At 32.8% G+C, this 19,167-nt stretch overlaps 2 protein-coding genes across 14 annotated transcripts; both read right to left on the minus strand.

The window, feature by feature from the left end:
* Nucleotides 1-7: 7 nt before the first annotated feature.
* LOC149729282 (uncharacterized) lies at nt 8-5,371 on the minus strand. 4 transcript variants are annotated; one of them, XM_089885745.1, is made up of 14 exons: nt 4,876-5,371; nt 4,523-4,598; nt 4,082-4,297; nt 3,927-4,022; nt 3,745-3,864; nt 3,359-3,478; nt 2,977-3,102; nt 2,654-2,746; nt 2,522-2,572; nt 2,348-2,425; nt 2,135-2,206; nt 1,504-1,593; nt 1,194-1,274; nt 8-877 (listed from the first exon to the last, which is right to left on the minus strand). In XM_089885745.1, exons 2-14 carry the CDS (start codon nt 4,557-4,559, stop codon nt 771-773), a joined length of 1,287 nt encoding a protein of 428 aa, XP_089741871.1. In that variant the 5' UTR covers nt 4,560-4,598; nt 4,876-5,371; the 3' UTR covers nt 8-770. The 4 variants fall into 4 exon arrangements, with proteins under 4 accessions (XP_089741871.1, XP_089741872.1, XP_089741873.1 ...); XM_089885746.1 differs by having other exon boundaries at nt 2,357-2,425; nt 4,523-5,370; XM_089885747.1 differs by lacking the exon at nt 2,135-2,206 and having other exon boundaries at nt 4,523-5,370.
* Nucleotides 5,372-7,526: 2,155 nt separating this feature from the next.
* Nucleotides 7,527-18,197, minus strand: LOC149729283 (uncharacterized). 10 transcript variants are annotated; one of them, XM_089887458.1, is made up of 13 exons: nt 18,063-18,197; nt 14,278-14,420; nt 14,110-14,201; nt 13,870-14,012; nt 13,576-13,728; nt 13,139-13,327; nt 12,733-12,933; nt 11,841-11,873; nt 11,620-11,688; nt 11,486-11,548; nt 10,062-10,157; nt 8,772-8,821; nt 7,527-8,567 (listed from the first exon to the last, which is right to left on the minus strand). In XM_089887458.1, exons 1-12 carry the CDS (start codon nt 18,097-18,099, stop codon nt 8,787-8,789), a joined length of 1,254 nt encoding a protein of 417 aa, XP_089743584.1. In that variant the 5' UTR covers nt 18,100-18,197; the 3' UTR covers nt 7,527-8,567; nt 8,772-8,786. The 10 variants fall into 10 exon arrangements, with proteins under 10 accessions (XP_089743584.1, XP_089743586.1, XP_089743587.1 ...); XM_089887460.1 differs by lacking the exon at nt 11,841-11,873; XM_089887461.1 differs by lacking the exon at nt 11,486-11,548.
* Nucleotides 18,198-19,167: the final 970 nt, after the last annotated feature.

Here is a 19,167-nt window from a genome sequence, read left to right on the forward strand (position 1 = left end):
TCTATCACTGTTTGGAAAATAAAGATTTATATTAAAAGTGTATCGTCACAGTGAAGTTAAATGTGTATTATGACTACAAAGAATACTTTGATTTCAAAACAAAAAACTACAGAATATAAAGTTTGTAAAATAAGGGGTCAAGAAAACAGTGTTGATCATTTAAAGTGAGCAAGAATAAGAAAAACATCAAAAGATAGACCACAGTTATTGTACAACAGTAAGATGGCTTCGAAATTTAAGCAAAGACAAAGGTAAACAAGTCATGTTTACACTTTAATAAGTCATTCGGTAACCTTTATACTTGCAACACAGACATTTTATCACAGTATATATTATGTATGGGTGTGGTTTTACTTGTACAGTATTAAAATCCTGAGGAAACTAAGATTTAAAGAAGAATATGCCCATTTCTATTATAGACTGTTATAACATCATTAAATGATAAACATAACAAAAGGTAATTTAAATTAGGTGGCTTGTTAATGTTATACATCAAATCATCCATTAACACCCAATCTTCTATTCTCAAAGGAAACCAACATATAGTAGTTTGGGGAAGATGGGACGCCTTTTTATTCATTTTCTCGTCCCATTTGGTCGTAAACAAAGAAAAAATTATAAAACCGTATCCTTACTTCCCCCATAGCAGTTGTTAATTGTTTAAAACACAATCAGGATATTTGGACATTATGAGCTAAAGGTGTCCCCTCTCATCCCACAGTACTATGTATAATATGTTGATAACACATTTATATATGTGCCACTGTCCGTTAATTTTGTGTCTCCATGTATATTGGTTCAACGATTGGTAAAGGTGGGGGAAGGTTTGGCAAAGGTGGAAAGTCAGAACGTTTCTCACGTCTTGTGTTTTCATATTCTGTTGTAAAATAATAACGGCATAAAGTTATTTCTTTAAATATGAAACAACGAACAAATATAGATAAACTATAGTCGCAATATATGAATATAGTTGTAAAATATAACCAGCCAAAGTAATCTATCATATATAGATACAGGTTACTTAAAAGTAATTGCTTCAACATAGCTGAGGCCCCACAGCTAGGAATACCAGGAGACATAAGATTTGAGCCAGATGTGTCCCATTAGCTAACTTTCGAAGTATGTATGATGTAATAATACAAACAAATGATCATATTTTTAAATAATGAGCGCACAATGATGTTTGTAATCACCTGTTTCTTTGTAATTTTGATTAACGGGAGATTGTTCGTAAAGAATAGATTGTGATGTCACTATCATGTTTCCATTGTTTCCTAACAATGAAGTTTTAAATTACAATGGGAAAAAAACAGAAAGAATTTAACATGGTGGATTTTACTTTCAGCCAATTAATCATTTCAAACAAAATGTTTTTGAAATTGTTTTAAAAAATAAACAAAAAAACAAATTTATACGTTTTGTAATATATAACAAACAGTTCTAACATTAATGTTAGCAATGCAATGGAAGTTTGTAAGTACAACACTAAAGTTAGTTACGTACCTGATACAATAGGACATTCATATGGTTCATCATATATTATTGTGGGTGTGGCTGAAGTATTGGGCATTTGATCCTTTTGTACATAAGCATCTATATTATAGTTAAATTTATTAAATATATACAAACTCCAACCATACATAGTGTAGGATACCATAGGTATTGAGTGATTTATATTAAATCAAAAATGTAAATGAACTTCAATCATTTATCCTAACATTCAGAAGTTATAATACTGGTGTTCTGTTTTAGAATTTCTTCTTTAATCATGTATAATAGGGGTGTGCAAACCAAATAAATTCAGTGAAAATATACAACTGGCTTGGCGGGTTGACAGCTTTTCTTTATGGGCTTCAGGTTGCACACCCCTGATGTATGGGACAACATAAATATATTTAGATGCATAGGTGAGGACAAGGTGTCTATCTTTTGGCAAACCCAGCTGCTGGTTCAACCATATACAATGTTTTTGTTGCTTAATTAATACAATATAATCAATTTAACTGTTACCATATACTATAACTGTTTATATGGTATCATAATCAATTTCATGACATGCATGCATATCTACATATCCATGTTAGACAACTATTGTTAAATATATCAGTGATTTTATATAACCGACCACTTTTACCTGGTGGTTGGTCATATATTGGATCAACATCAACTCCAGCTTCACCTTTATGAACATTCCTTACTGATTGATCTGAAAACAAATGATTAATATAATACTGGTATTGTATTTTATAATTGCGGTTCCAACATGCATAGTATATGATAACTAATGAATATTTTTAGATGCATAGGGACAGGGTATATCTATATATGGTTAGCTTATATAACTGACCACTTTCACCTGGTGGTTGGTCATAAATTGGATCAACAACTTCAGCTTCATCTTTATGTATATTCCTTACTGATGGAGCTAAAAACAAAAGCGCAATTGTACAGCTTATATAGTTTCCACTACATACAAATTTGTTGCGAAAATTTAAAACAAAAACAAACACCACAAACTAACCTCTTGGTAAAGAACTCAATGATGAACAACTGCTGAATTCACTTGTATATTCTGAATAAATAGATATCTTATAAACACAAGTAAAGCATAACTATGTAAATGATATATAGATAACCCATGTTTAATAATTACCGTTAGGAATTACTGTGACTTCATTGAAACCTGCATCTGGTTTGGTTGACGGTTTTCCCATTGTGGTTGTGGTTGGGTTAGGAAAGGAAGGCCCTATATAGCAAAACATGTTAAGAATGTAACTTATTTAAGTTTGTTTGGGGTAACTTTAACTTCACAAGTTATAACATAGGTGACCTAGTTCATGCACTTGTGCAAGCTAATGCAGTACCACGTACAAAACTTTGTAAGTAGAATTTTCCACTTGGCAATTTAACAGCCGATATGTAATCACTTGGTGTGCCTGTGTTATGAAAATCACGCCATGGTAACATGACACTTACTTGTTGTACTCCCATTGTTCTTTTTGACATAAGTACAATAATCAACAAGATAATACACAAGCATTGGGAAGCCCAACACAATGTAGATGGATAGTAGAACTCGGTGTTTTGGTTCACGAAGATTATCTATGGTTCAAATACAAAACATTTAACTTGGTTAAATCTTATGTATTAAAAAACATTGGATGATATCAAGTTTAAGAATCAAATTATACTTTTAGTTTAATTTTGATGTTATAAAGGGACAGATATAAATACAACAATAAAATATTTAAAATGGATTGTAATCAGGTGTTTATAACACACTTACAAGTTTCACACATACATGTGTTCATGCCTTCAAGGATAAAACATTAACAAATCAATAATTCCATCAACTTACATGGTTTAAATATCGTTGAATACCACGTTCGAAACATGATGATGCCAAGTAGTAAAGGAAGGAAAACACAAAATATAAACCAACAATTCCAATCTTTGCCAAAGCATGATTTGGGCGATACTGTGCAAGTAATATTTAATGTGTTTAAATGTTGAATTTAATTTGAATTTGAATTCAAAACAACAGAAGTTTTTATTGTTTTAATACCTAAAATCGTACTTCCTTGCACTTTATGTTATATACCATTTAAATGAATTCAAAGATACTAACGTATTGCACATAGATATTGTTTAAGTTAAAATTGTTTAGGTGACCTTTATCTAAGATTATAAAGTGCAATGGTACCCAAGTTATAAAACAGTGGCTTAAATAAAATAAAACTTCACCTCTTTTCTGATTCTTTTTAGTCCGTATTTCGAACACGAGGTAAACGAACATTGGAATAATGAGAATTGAAAACAAAATCAAAAGTAACTTCCATCCAATGGTTAAGTCATCTCTCTCATCTCATGAAAAAGTTTGTTTAAAGAACAAGTAATGACAAAGTTAAAAACATGAAATGACTTACATGTTTGATAAACATCTAAAGTCCAAAACACCAAACACCAAACTGGAAGTAGAAGTAGGAGGAGTAAGGATATTAGGGATATAAGATTTATAAGATCTGTAAAATAATGACATTTAATATTTTACAAGCTGAAAAGTGTTATGCTCTACTACTACCTGGATTCCCAGGATGCTGGTCAGTAATCTGGTTTTTGGGAAAAGTGTTTCGACTCTCAACAGATAACTGTGTTGACCTCTTGGCTCTGTTGTTCACCATTGACCAAACTTTTATATTTTCAACAACAACAGATATTGAAACATCTGTGTTGGTTGCTTGCTTTGGTTGGGGAGGTTCTTGTAATTCAGATACAGAACCTCCGTGGCTCCTTACAACTGTGAACAAATATATTTAAGTTAAATATACATAAATTTAATTGTTTAGATATATTACATACACATTTTACTCGCTTTTGAGCAACCACATATGGAAGTCACTATTTTTTAGAAGATTTAAAAAACTTTTAGACAACCAGTTAGTGAATACTGGGCATTAAAATTAGGATGTTCAAATCAATTCTGGAATATTTTTTTATTGTTCCAAAAAAAAAATTCACTTACCAAACAATGCAAGATATATAAGACATAATGACATCATAATATGATCATAAAGTAAACCTAGTGGTATCTGGATTATCTGCAAATCAAAGCTGCAAAATTACATGTTTTAATTTTCTTTATATTTTATTCCTAAACAATTTTGTGTCAGAAAACCAGGTTCCTCAAGTGTAGAGCAGAGGTGGCCCTTACACTGTAAAGACATCTAGACATGTTACGTCTTTTAACGGATGTTCATCGTCGCAGCACATCCATACTCCACAAATTGGGTTTCCCATTAAATATCAAATACTATACTGATTTGTGCTACAAATTCAAACCCATAAACAGTTTTTGTGTTGCAATTAACTACTTACTGACTTTAACACGAAATATTTTCGTAGGTGTCGTAAGATCCTTCACATGGGCAACAACATATAGGAAGAAATAAGATTTCTATAAGAGTTCTCGGTATAGAGAATTTCCCGTCATTAAGAGTCCCGTTTAAAGTAAAATCCCCGAAAGGAATAGTAAATAGAAACAACATAAAGTTCAAAATAGAAATAGCATTCTCCATTAAAATTTGATAAGAAATCGAGTAAATCAACTCAAATTACACAGTCACACAGACTTTTACTGTTTTGATAAAATCTAGTATACGATAAGAGATAAGGAATTGTGTTTTGGTAAAAAATCGTTAAAAGCAATATTATCTGCCGCTGGGTGGCAACAGAGCGACCAAAATTTGAAATACGAATCCTAGTGACGTCACGCAATACAATTATCACATAATGTAGCGATATTACGCGGAAATGACATCACTGGGTTCTTCTATGAGAATAAACGTCGTGTATAAAACGGTTTACTTGATATATTATGACGGAAATATAAAATTACAATTCAAATTCGCATATTCAAATACGGTTGAATATTTCGAATACGTTGCAACGGTTTGCAAACGGAACGTTTTATTCATATGGAAAAACAACATTTGTAAAATATTTTATTTATTTTGAAGTTAAAAATACATCATAACACTTCAACTTAACATAATGTTGTGCATTTATTGTATAATTAAATATGCAACATCGGTCACGGTGACGTAAATGGTACCTTATAATCTACGTATATCTGCATTTGTTTCATTGTATTGCATTACGTGGTAATATATTAAAACGAGGAAGTGGTAATGTCGTTTGTTACGTCACAAAAAAAAACACAAGGAAGGAATTAACCAATCAAATTCATTCCTTATGGTGACGTGTTAGTATGCACTGTTTTACCACCAATGCGGATTCTACCACTTGGTAGCGTCAAGAGACAGAACAACATCAAAGGCAACGCCCATGGATCCCGTAGCAATAACAGATCGAACCGTAGCAACAACAGGTAGTGACAACACAAACGGTGCGGTCGCATTTACATATATATGTCTATTGTTCGTTGCGTTGGAAGCTGGGGGTTCATTGAACAAACACACAAGAAGCCAAACTATGGTATGAACAAAATTCCAACCGCTGCCACAAAAATATCTTGCGAATATCATAATATACCAAACACTATGAATAATCAATATTACATATTATGCGGGTGCTTGTTTAATACGAGATGAGTCTAAGTTCGCGGTGTTTAGTTACCAGCGCAACAATTTGGAAAACTAAATTGGTAGTTGTTTTTGTGCCACAACTGGTAGCAAATTTAGGCTCAAGTTCTGAAAAACAAACCATCCGTAACGAACTTCACGCTTCGGTGGGAAACATAAACTATTTGATGTTTGTCCGCTGATGGTTGAAGGCGGTACATCACACAGGTTTTCAATGGAATATACCTTGTTTTTATTAACAGTTAAATTTTACAGCTTGAATATAAACATTACAACCGACCGACGTTTCTGTTGAATTACCAGGAAACGATGCAGCAGACTATTGCTTCAAAGCGTGATGATAAAAACACTTTTACATCGTATTGTATAAACCACCCGTTAAAAGTAACAACCCCTTTATGAGTCTTAACTTAGTGTAGCTTTGTGTATATTTCGTTGTTATGTTAAATTTAACCCCGTTTGTTGCGACAGTGGGAAAACAAGGGACTTGTGTCGCAACTAAATGAGGAAGTAGAAACATTACACCACCTACATACGTAATACTTTATACCGTATGTGAATTACATTGCACAAGCCAATTATTCGTTGAACAATAACTATGAGGGTGCGCGGGTTCAGCACTGCGCATTAAATGTTTACGTCATCACATCTTGCAAAGTAAGCTGCAATGTTACAAACATTCCGGAATATTGACCACGTGATCGAAACAGGTGTCGTCACGTCCTGAACGGCTTTGTTCCATGAACATTGTAACGTAATAAACAACCAACGGTTCGAAGCTATCGTTTCACTACCAGCCGTTGTGACGTAATAATAAAAAATAAAGGAATAATTGAATAGGTTTCGCGAACCCGTTGTTGATCCTCGGCGTTCACAATGGCAAACTTAGACATCGCATGGAAATAATCTAATACACCTTCCGCAGCGATTACAAAAAGGTTTTACATTTAAACATGATTTGCACTTTACAAACTTGAGCTGAGGTGAATTGTACATAGACATGTTTATCACGGTCATGTGATATTCTATTTCAAATATGCTTTGAATCAGCGTTACATTTTTCGGGTGATATGCAAGTGAAAGGATTAAGCAACAACGATTAAAATGGAATGTTTATACATATTTAAAACGATTTAGTGAAAAGACAATACATATGAAATGTAATTGAACATAAAATACTTCCAGAAGATCATAAGTGAATAAAAGACATAAACAATTATATAATAGTACGATTTCTCTTAGGTGCGTCACACGAGCAAAGTGATCCTGGTATTATTCCCTTTGTTTTGTAATGTAAACACAAGTCTAGACAGCGTGAATAGAACCACATACAATTGCTTTGTGTAACGGCGTTGCTGGTGCGGTGGGTGTTAAATTTCAACGTAAACTGCCCTCACTGTGACTGCCGTGGAAAATAACACTTCGTACAATTTCGAATTTATTTTTATGTCGATGTAAAACTACACACAGTAGGGGACGGAACTTGGTTTTAAGAGTTACATTTACACTGTGACGTAACTGCGAGAATTAAAATGCCGACAAATGTTAAGAGTCCTGGGTTATTCACAAGTTGTGCGTTTAAAACGCTGGGCGGTAACATGGTATCAGCTCTAATGATGCATAAAGATTAATAACAGAGGTGTAAAATAAAGTTGAACTACAACATCATTATAAAATGCTTCTACATAAACCGAATAAATTGATTAAAAAGTAACACATAATAAAAAAATGTAAGATTACATATTATATACAAGAGGTGTATGAAATAGAACATCTATGTTGAAACCACTGTCGTTTTCCTGCTAGGTGAAGGTTAAGCAAGTTATTATTACTTACAAATCAAGGTAACAAACAGCACTAAGCATCGATAAGGAAGCTTCAATCAATTATAAACCTGAATCTATTAACGAGTGGGCATGCAGGAAACGACTGTTGAGATAAGGCTTAAAATAAGAAGTGTTAACCAGGTCTGCATCATTGAATGACTAATAATAATCTTTGTGTAATTGTTGTACGTTGTGTGAACTTTTAAAACGCAATGTGTTTCACACACTACAACCTTAATGTCAAGCTTAAAGTGCAAATAATTGTATAATTTGCAATAGTAACGGTTAGACCTTGAACGATTTTTAAGTTTTGAAGACATTTAGAACCTTTAAAAGGAATACAAAACTAAGAAATGCATATTATGCGCAATGTTAAAATGTTTTAAACATATGATGAATTAACAGTGGAGTTCATTTTCTGATAAATGCATAAGATATATACAAGTGCCAAGACACTTTAAAACATAAAATTTGCAATAAACTAAAATATCTATGAAACAAATACAGTGAGATACAATACTTTAAATAGTTTACTTGTGTTTTTACAAGAAAGTGGAGTTCCATTTGTTATAAGAACATGTGGAGTCACATATGGTAGGACTGCTCATAGGAGCTCATGTACTCGAATGCTGATTTTATTCTGTAAAATATAACAACCAATAACAGCACATCTTTAATTGGGTAAAACTAAAACCTCTAAAACAAAACTAAAATTATGTAAAAAAACAAACAGACTGTGTAGGTAAAGTTGAGTTAAATGGGTAAACAAAAAAATCAATGGATCTTCATGTAGCAGTGTGTGTCATATTTTCTGTAATATGCAGCATAAGGAAAATAAACTTACGTTCTTATATATTTACTATTCAATGGGTGGGTGAACTTTGTTGCCTTTGTCTGTTTAGGAAATTAACCCAGTTATGTTGAAAGTTGATGATAATTTGTAGGTTTTGTGGTGAAAGCATGCGGGTGTGTGTTAATAGAAGTGAGTATTAGTGTTGTTAATTGTTAAAGTTGCAGTTCATTTGTTAAATTTTACCTTAAATAGAAAATTACGTCTTAAAAGATAAAGTTTTAGTATTAAACACAAAATAAGTATATATATATAACTAATAAAAAAAGGGTACAACAAGAATGGTTAGAGTTCAATGCATAATGTTGCAAAGTTGTATTTATTGGAAATTTAATATCTTGTTACAGCAACGCTGACTTTAGTTTTACCCTAAATATGCAGCATTAAAATCATAGGCACCAAGATTAGCATTACTTCTGGTGTGGCCGGTTATATGGTGATGTGAAAAGCATGACGCGTAATATTCATTATGACGTAATGACTTCAAAGTATAGAGCAACGACTTGTGTGAGGACATGCAACATGGCAACGTTCTGCTCAGTGCGCGAATAAGCAACATAATAATGTTAAATTACATGCTTTTGCAATGGATCATTACCATGTTTTTCTCAGGCAAGCAGATTTTTTGATTAACTCTTGGAATATTTAGGATTACGACATAGTACTTATTGAAGCTCTGGTTATTTGCATAATAGCTTTAGGTAACTGTGTTTATTAAACGTTTATATTGGAATAGGTATATCCATAATTGCACTGAATTACAACTTGTTTTCTTCCAATTAATACAGTTTAATGTTATTTATTGTAACAACATTTTTGCCGATGTTCCACAACTACAACATGATGTACTTACAAAGTTATAAATCTACATTTTTGTAAAAGTATGTTGCGGTGGGTCTGTGAACCTTTGTAATTTCAATGTTGCATTTTAATGTGGCGTAAACTTGAACCCAACAATCATGTGACGGCGCAAAAGCAAATAACCTTTGATTGCGGGTGGGTGAGATATCGTATATAGGGAGGGTCCGGGTATTATACGCTGGCTTACAACACACAGGAGACGTGCGTAATATATCAGCTCGCCAATTTTACGTTGATTTTCAATAATTAAAATGGGTTTTGATTTTGACGTCTCACTTTCCAGCAAAAAAAATTAAGTTTTTGTTTTTGCTTGGGGTGGTAGCCATCTTTAGGTTGGTCATACCACCCCAATAACCAGTAACTTTGCGCCTATACTTGATATAGATGAGTAAGTTGAATTAAAGAATAAAATCTTCTACTTACGTTTTTCGCAATATCCCATTTTCCAAACTATGAGACCTACTCCCCCACAGAATGGTAACAACAACAACCACAAAAGCCATAAACACCATGAACATTCTGTAAGTTTGAAAAGTTATGTCAAAGAGAAAAACAACACAAAAGCAAAATGTAATAACCACATATACTATATTTTGTTTTATTCTTTCGAAACTTATAATCTGATTTAATTGGATATACAATATTCTATTATGTTTTCATAATGCATGGTTACAGTACTTTATAAATATTATTATAAAAAAACAATCTGAAATTTTAAAAATAGAAAAAAAATAGATTGTCATGTATACATTAACCAGAAATATTATTATGAGAAGTTGCGTCATACATCAAAGTGTGAGTTTTCCACAACTTCTTTGGGACTTGCAACATGCAATACATTATGCATACCCGACACATTGACACAGGTGCAAATTATATGTTGTTTATACAACCAACAACATGTAGATGGTAATTAACGAGTGTGATCACATGCAGTTAAAATAAGGAAAGTTACTCCGTTTTTTTTTTAAGTACAGGGTTTTACAATGTTTCTGGTAATATGTAATAAAAACATCCAAGCCTTACTAGTTAAAATATTTGAGTAACTTTCCTTATGGTATAGGTGTAATAAATGCATTAGCTTCTAATGTTCCATGCTAAAAATCTCAAGTTGGCCAAAAAAAATTATATAAGATAGAGCAATGTGTGGTAAAATAATTTGTACGGCTATTTCATTTATAAATAGTTAAATGTTTTTTGTTATATAATAATAAAACGTAGTGTGGCAACACCCTTGTCATGCTATGATGTTTACTAGGCAGACAAAGTAAGCAGGTTAAATCTGGGATAGTGAACTTTTGGACTTCTTATAAATATTCAACTCTTACAAATGTAATAATAAAGATTTTAAAACTCATGTCATTTATAATTTTATTCGAATCAAAAGGACAAAACGTAAGTAGCCATCTGCAGGTGAAAAACTTTAGTTCAGAAATTTAAATAATATACACATTATGAAACATTTGTATTATTTAGCAGATTACAGGCAAAAAATGAAGCAACCATTTATTTTGTTTTTGCTTACTTCTAACCCGTGGAAATTAGTGTTAATTAAATATACAACCATCAAAAGTAGTAATGCAACTAGTGTATGGTTAAGTGTATCGTGACCATCGTCCATGCTCGTTCAAAAGTAGTTAAACTTGCTTACGCATTCACCATACATAAATTTGTCTCGCAACAAATAATATAGAATATAGATATTAGTTTTTGAACCCACCATAATTACATGGCATGTCCACTATCTGATTAAATTATTCAGGTGATTAATTAAGACTTTTGTTCATTGATATTCAGCATGTAAGAAATTAAGGTGTTAAACACCACTGTCATTTGATGTTGCTTACCACGAGGCAAAGGTATGCGGAGGCAACAAGGCAGACAAGATTTAGGGGCCGGAATGGGGTTTTCTATTAAATATTTAAGTTAACACCAAAATTCACAAACACATTATTATGTTAGCATCAAGACGCAAGATTACCAGTGTTTTTTGTGGTTGTTGTTGGTTGGGAAGTCCCCGTTGTGTTATTGGTAAAAATAGGTGTTGTGTCTAAACAAAGTTTAAAGATGGTATAACTTAGTTGCAAATGTAAAATAGCTCAGTTGGTGTTCAGTAAAATCCTTGTTATTTCACAAATGAATTATCAAACTGAGTTTGTTAAAACTTTGTGAGAACTACTAAACCACAATCATGCGAGATACCTGATGGTGCTGTCGGGGTTTGGGTTGTGGGACCTTTAGGATTATTTAAGGAGTTTTATTATTATATTATAACATTAATGCATGTTAGTTATAATGATTCCTGTCTTTATAATATTTTAAAATGATATTTATTCCTAAGTGTATAAAATACATTTTTTGGTTAGTTCCAATACAAACATAATAGCCAATTAACAGCAGTTTTCATTTTTATATGTTAGAGCTAAAACCATTTTGTCGGAAATAAAACAAAATAATTAATAATCAAGACAATATGTTAAATAATTGAGATGTATTGACATTAATAAATATCAATTGATTATCAGTACCATTCATGTCCTACTGAAGATGAGTGAGTTTTCCTCACAATAATGAAAAACAGACCAAACAACAATGAAAGCATATTGAAACACAGTAACATGCACTAACTATTTAGTATAAGTATGCTGTCTGCCTGTCTCATAAATCTTTATGATAAAACTCTTAACATTAAATGTTTAATGTAAGGAGTGTAGAAATATTGAACAAGTTTAAACAGCTAGACTAGAGGTGCTCATGGTTACACAATCCTTTGTTGTGTAAATAATAATTGCCTAGAACTTACAACTGGGTAACAGTTATAAAACATCAAATAACAAAGTTAACTATTCTTTACCTAATTATTGCAAGATACAGAGTAGGAAAGGAAGTAATATGAACAGAACTTATATAATAAGATACTATTTAAAACCATCCTACACTATTGAAGTCCTCTATTTTAAGTGTCCATCATTTAGACACATTGCACATGTACAGACAGTAAACTCCTAACTGCCAAATAATCTAAACAAATAAACCTTTTTTTGCAATGAAAAAATGAATGGCTTAAATAGTAAATATTCATATTTTGACTTACCAGGTGTTGTAGGTACTGGTGTGCATACAAGAGCAATATTCCAACTACCATCATTAGCACAAGTTCCACTTCCATTGTTTGGTATATACCCGACACAACATGTGAGTGAAACTACACTACCAACTGCAACATTGCTGTTTGGTGAGACGGAACTTGAAAGACATATTCCATTTGATGAAACAGTAGATGTGTTGCAAACTCCTGAAAGGTTATGCAATGTAAAAACTTGAGTTGCACTTTACCAAACTATAGTTTGGCGATGTGAAATCTCAAAACCTTTAAACTTTTTTCCACTGAATTTTTATTTTGGTACTTTTAATAAAGATTACAAATAATTAAATATTGTTTTATAAGTTTTTGAATAATTTTATAATTTACACCTGCAAATCGAAAAAAATATCCTTACTTGTACACGATATTTGAGCAGACCATGTTCCATCAGCCTGACAAGTATGTATACCAATAGCTCCTGTGAATCCAACATCACAACCAACACTCACTGTATCACTAACATTAACCAGTGTGTTAAGCAATGCTGAGTTGGTTAAAATAATCCCGTTTGCTGAATCAGTTGCTGCTGTGGTGTTGCATTGCACTAAGAATTTCAAATATTATTCTTAATATGTGAAGTTTAAGTAACCAATAGCAAACACAACATAGTTTTGAATATGCTGCAAAAGTTTAAAAAACTAAAATGAACAATTGTAACTGTGTTTGAGCAGGTTGTAATGGCACACACAAGTAGGGATGTGCTGAAGTTGTAAAAGCTCATGCTTGTAATAAAAAAGGAAATAAAGTCAGTGTAAATTAAATAATACTCTACATAACACAAAAGCTTCCCACCTAGTGGACATGTTCCACTAATACTCCAAGTTGCATCGGCTTGACATGTTCCGATAACACTCACTGTATTTGCACCAATACATTTAAAAGTAGCTGTACCCATGTAGTTTGCATTGTTGGATGGAGTAAGCCCTTGGTATGTATCATTGCATTCTGAGTAAACAAAAAAGACTCTCTTTTTTGACCTCCAGGTAAAAATATATAATGCTTTGTTTTAAGAACTGAATATAAAGCAAACAGCTAATAGTTACTTAAAATTATTATCCTCTAGGCCTAGCATGTTAAATATAGGACCTTTAACAGATAATGATATTGAATTAGGACTTGTAGTTCCATCAAGTTCAGCTCTAATTGAAAACGTATCACTTGTTGTCACATTATTTATAGTCAAAGTTGTGTTGTAACTTGTGTAGACACCAGTAGTTGTTGGAAACTCACTGTTAGAAATAAACAGCAATCTGGTTAATAAATTGTTGCAAAACTAAACAAAGGTAAAATTCATGTACACCTAGTTAAATAAGTCCCATAACCTACGTGACTGACAGTCGACTTTGATACGGAGTAGAAGCAACTGAACTATCTGTGTTACCAGAAGGTAGTTGTATTTGAACATCCGCAACAACAACCTGTTTAAAAAGCAACTATTATTTGACATGAAAATTCTATGAAAAAATAAAACTTTGTATGATTTCCAATACTCACGTTATTAAATACCCAGTTTATTATCCACACACCTCCACTGGCACCACTACTTGTTGAAACAATGGCACTAACGGTAACATTTGAATAAAGCGCTTGATTTGGTTGAGAACTAAATGAAAGACCAGATGTCATTCCAAGCAAACCTGTAACAAAATTCAGAACCATAAAATTGTGCACAATTTAATTTCAATGCTTAAAACGAAATCCAAAACTGTTTCTGATATACTTTTGTCCTTTCTACTTTTGTCCTTTCTGAAAGTGAGCTGAACAGGACTCTTATAATGTCATTAATCTGTTAGACATGCTTCCTTTTTACAAAATTAAGATAAAGTACCACACTTAAATTGAATGTTCAGGTACAAACCTTTGAGTAAACCTATTTAATTAGAAGCACTTTAAACTTATTGTACTGTAAGTCTTATCTGGATTAGTTTATTAGCTACTGTCAGTGTTAGTCAGTGTTAAAGAGCTTGGCCAACGGTTTTCATAAAAGTTATAAATGTTAAAAAAAATTACAGTTGTCAAAAACGCCACTCACAGGCACTGTAACTTCACAGTAGAATATTTCGTTTAAGCGATAAACCTGGCACATTTAGTTGTTCATTGTTGTGTAGTTTACTAGTTTTTATAGATAAGAAAATCAAACGATTTAATAACAGTATTTTAATGCAGTTACACTTTAGAGATTATTAGCAAACCCCCAAAAGTTTTTTGCGCGATTTTTTTCCGCATTTTTCGCAATTCCTAATTCTAACATTTATTCTTTAATCTCTTGATTAAAATCAAATCATAAAATAAGTTTCTAAATTTGTGACTAAAATTTCAGATTTAAAACCGGGCATAATTACGACAAATTAGTCTTTTTTGTGGACAATTCAAGTCTGCCAAGAAGAGTTTACATCACAAAATGAGGTTGGTACTCACTACTTAGCACTGTAGAGATGGAATATTTAACTGCGGATTATTCAATGGCCATTTTTGGTTGTGTTTATAACAGTAAGCATTAATTTCCCACTAATTCTTAAATAAAGCCAATTTAATAGAACCGTATGCCAATGTTTACATACTTTCACTTGTAGCAGCACTAGCATAGCAGCAGGCAACTGAAGTTTGTGGTTCCCTACATTTGTAATGTTTACGCGAAGACTGACATGCACCAATATTTATCTTTGACATGAAATCGAACACGTGTTAGTTATTTCTTAAACAATAGTTAACTATAGTAGTATAATACCCAATGATGTTTATGTACCACTATTCATAGGCGTCCAGTTAAGGGTTCTGGGGTGCCTTGTCAAACCAATTTTCAAAACAAAAGTGATATAATGTGTTTTGGCCCAAGTTTTACAGGTCACTACAAATTTTAACCTGCTGTTAAGTGCCTGTAGAAACAATCAAGCTCAAATCCTACTTTGTTCATACTATTCAATAAAGTTTATTCCAGGATTGTAAAAATACCCCTTTTTCAGTGATAATGTCACCGTCCGGATCGTCGAAAAACGTTTGGATTTTTTTAGTAGAAATAAATTCTATTTATATTAAAATCAACTTTCTTACGTTCGGCCGACAATATACTCTTTGGTTTCTTTGTTCCGTAATTATTGACGACATAAATGTGTGCTCTATTTTAACCACATCGGTTACATTGCGAGAACACGGCGAATAGCTAAAATGACGAAACGGTTCGTGCAAACATTAAAAAAAATGCATTTTCCTAACACCTACTATACTAATTTTGTCACAAATCATGTCAGATGGAACCTTTATGTGGTGAATTTAAAATGATATTACATTTATTAAAACGACGAATCTAAATCGGTAGAAACAAATGAAAAGTTTTACCTTACGCACGTTCATCGTGGATTAAAAGTATACCGATGATTACGTCATAATACCTTTGATAAACTATTAAAATTTTAGAAAACAATTGTGGTTTATGTGCTTCTATATTTCGTATAATTGTTTTAATCCCGATATAATTTTAAGCAAGCAACCAAGAATAGTTTAAACTTTAATAAATGCAGGTAAATTGCGTTTATGTGAATATTAATTGGTGCAAATATAAGAGCAAGGAGCGGCGCTCAGTAAATTGGAACCAACGCAAATTGTAATATGATATTACAAAGTATCTTCCCGGTCGAGCTTGGACAGAAGCCAAAAAACATCGTTCGTTGGCACCGCACGAGAACCAGAGTTTCATTGGCACTTTTCACGAGAATAAATTCACAACGATTGCTTCGTTTGTTAGGTGTAGAATGTATGCTACCGCATGCGTCTTTCTTTATTTCCTACGCCCGCGCAGAGCGTAAAAATGTGACGCTCATACACGATGTTTCGATCTCGTGGTTCGTTGGGCAGTGGGCATTCCTCCCGATTGTTACGTAATGAAACGTCATAGTTAATAGTTATGTTGCAATAAGACATGTGACGTAACAATTAAGCGCAAAATGTCAAATTGCAGCACGGCAATGTTTGTTATTCGAGCGACTTCGTTAGCTGATTATTACGAACATGCGACGAATATAAACATTATATCGCAGCTTTAACAAAGGTTTCTATCGCACAGGCGCCCGCACTAGACTGTGGTGTCGTGGTGATAGTCAGTAATACGCTTTATAACAAGATTTGGTAGCTTGGGTGACAGACGCACGTAAAACATATTACGTCCGGATTTTCAATAAAATTAAACGATCACCGTCCGGATTTACAACTTTTACAATCCTGGTTTATTCGTGTTTAATGCTGTGATTGTAAATGCATTTTAATCACTTTACCTTAGATTTTGTTAAAATGTTAATCCCGATGCCAATCCTAAATCACCGTTTTGTTTTCATATAAAGCGATTTTCTTGCGACACCTGGAGTTTTTTTATCTACGCTGCGTCAAATTTTAGCGACGCTGTGCTAACCGTAGCGACAGGCATTGTCACGTAAGACTGGACACCTGCAGTAGATTTTGGCGACGCTGGGGACCACGAGAATGGCTCGCGCCGAATCTCGGTTTCGCAACGCCGACACGTCGCTAAACTTAACAGTTATTGCCGCGACATGAAAATGTAAATACTTTAAATTGGACTTAGTGTCGGCTCAATCGCAGCTCTGAATAGGGAATTCGTGTCCTCATCCACTCAACCACTTGCTGAAAGTCAATACTTATTGGTAATGGGTCATGATCTTTACCAATAACACTTGTTAATTTAGCAGATGAATAAAATACTTATACACCACTTGTTCTTAAATTATTGTAAATTGTCAAATTCAAATACTGTAGTATACTGACAAACATTTATATTAACCAGTAATTTTGAAATGAAATCATACCAAATCCCTGCACATATTTCCTTAGTTAAAACAAAAAAAAGACCCATGGCGGTAACACATTGTATTTTGCTGCAAACATAAGTTTATCTTGGTCTAGTCAAGCACAGCACACATTAGTTAAGCGATTAGAACAGTTTGTAACATAAATTACGCCATGATGCCTGCGAGTGACGCAACAATGGGCAAAAATTTTTCCAATTTTCAAAACGTTAATTTGGCCAAACTATATATTATTTTACATAAAACCATCACAAAGGTATTTATAAGTCTATATTTGCATTTAAAACCAACTTGTATGAACCTGGTCCAGACTCTAAATGCTATTTAATATATTTTAAAACAGCTATAACATTTTTTCTTTGCATCAAGCTTTAAAACAGGTAATAATGTGTGAGAATAGGAAATAAAAATGTAAATAAAATATAGAACCAATTACCTAGACATGGGAATCATATGGCAACTTACCCAAACATATACATGTTCTGAATGAGTGTATAGCCATTGAAGGTAAATTTATTACTTTCTCATTTGCTGAGCAAAATGAATGTTAGTTTAATATGACCAACATAAAATACAGCCCTGGAATGGAAAGCTAAAATTTAGAAGACCTATTAGTGCCAACAACAGCAGTACAATGCATCATTTCACGAAAAAAAACTTATTGCATTGGGTGTTGTATGAATGAATGAATGAATGAATGAATGTAACTTACGTTATCCTCGCGTGGCCAAAAAAACTGACAGTCGTTATCCCACGGGTTTAACACCTCGTGCTAGCTTATGACTTACCATGTATGTTACTTTGTAAGTGATTGATTTTTTTGGATTTTTTAATGTTTATGAGTGGCTGATAATTTGCAAAACTTATTAGTGACCACTGGGTTGAAGCAATTGTCGTTAAGTGTCTTGCCCAAAGACATGAATTATACATACGACTCATTAACGGATCATCACTCTCCTTTTTCACAAGTGGGCGCTCATTTTTTTATTATTATTTTCTGGGGACTTTTAAAAAACGTCGTTTTTGTGACATATAAAACGTGTAATGGTATAGTATTTCAATATTTTATTTAAAATCGTTTACTAACATTTAGTTGTACAGTTTACACACATAAGACTTTAACCCCTAACCTAAAAGTGCTAATCACACAAAAAAAAAACTTAAAAAAAAACGTATTGCACTGTGCGAGACTCGAACCTGGTAAGAACGAAACAAAGAGAGTAAAAGACGGCACGCTAACCGTTACACCACAGCGCCGATGATTGTAAACAGAACGAAAGAGCGTATATAACCTACCTAATTTGGGAAAGATGTTCTTACTAGTGTTTTATATATTTATAAAGGTATTTTCAGTATTTAAGTAACTTGTTTTACACTTATTACCAATTTAAAGTGTTTCTTTGTGTATTTTTTAATAATAATAATATAAAAATGAGAGCCCACTTGTGAAAAAAGAGAGTGATGATCTGTTAATGAGTCGTAACTATAAATTATACGCCCACAATGGTAGCAACGTCGAGCGGGGTGTATGAACATCCGTGTTGTAATGACTGTTGTAACGAGGTAAATT

Source organism: Ciona robusta, chromosome 10, assembly GCF_009617815.1.
Source record: "Ciona robusta chromosome 10, ASM961781v2".
In the NCBI taxonomy this organism is placed as follows: Eukaryota; Metazoa; Chordata; class Ascidiacea; order Phlebobranchia; family Cionidae; genus Ciona; species Ciona robusta.

What these genes read in the sequence shown, in the direction of transcription:
- LOC149729283 (XM_089887458.1), bottom strand. Translation starts at nt 18,099, where the DNA reads ATGGCTATACACTCATTCAGAACATGTATATGTTTGG. An exon ending in AACCCCGACAGCACCATCAG is followed by an intron (nt 11,689 to 11,840) that starts GTATCTCGCATG and finishes AACTTTGTTTAG; the next exon opens with ACACAACACCTATTTTTACC. An exon ending in AATGGGATATTGCGAAAAAC is followed by an intron (nt 8,822 to 10,061) that starts GTAAGTAGAAGA and finishes TTTCCTAAACAG; the next exon opens with ACAAAGGCAACAAAGTTCAC.
- LOC149729282 (XM_089885745.1), bottom strand. Translation starts at nt 4,559, where the DNA reads ATGATGTCATTATGTCTTATATATCTTGCATTGTTTG. An exon ending in TAAAAAGAATCAGAAAAGAG is followed by an intron (nt 3,479 to 3,744) that starts GTGAAGTTTTAT and finishes TTACTTGCACAG; the next exon opens with TATCGCCCAAATCATGCTTT. An exon ending in AGTCACAGTAATTCCTAACG is followed by an intron (nt 2,573 to 2,653) that starts GTAATTATTAAA and finishes CTATTTATTCAG; the next exon opens with AATATACAAGTGAATTCAGC.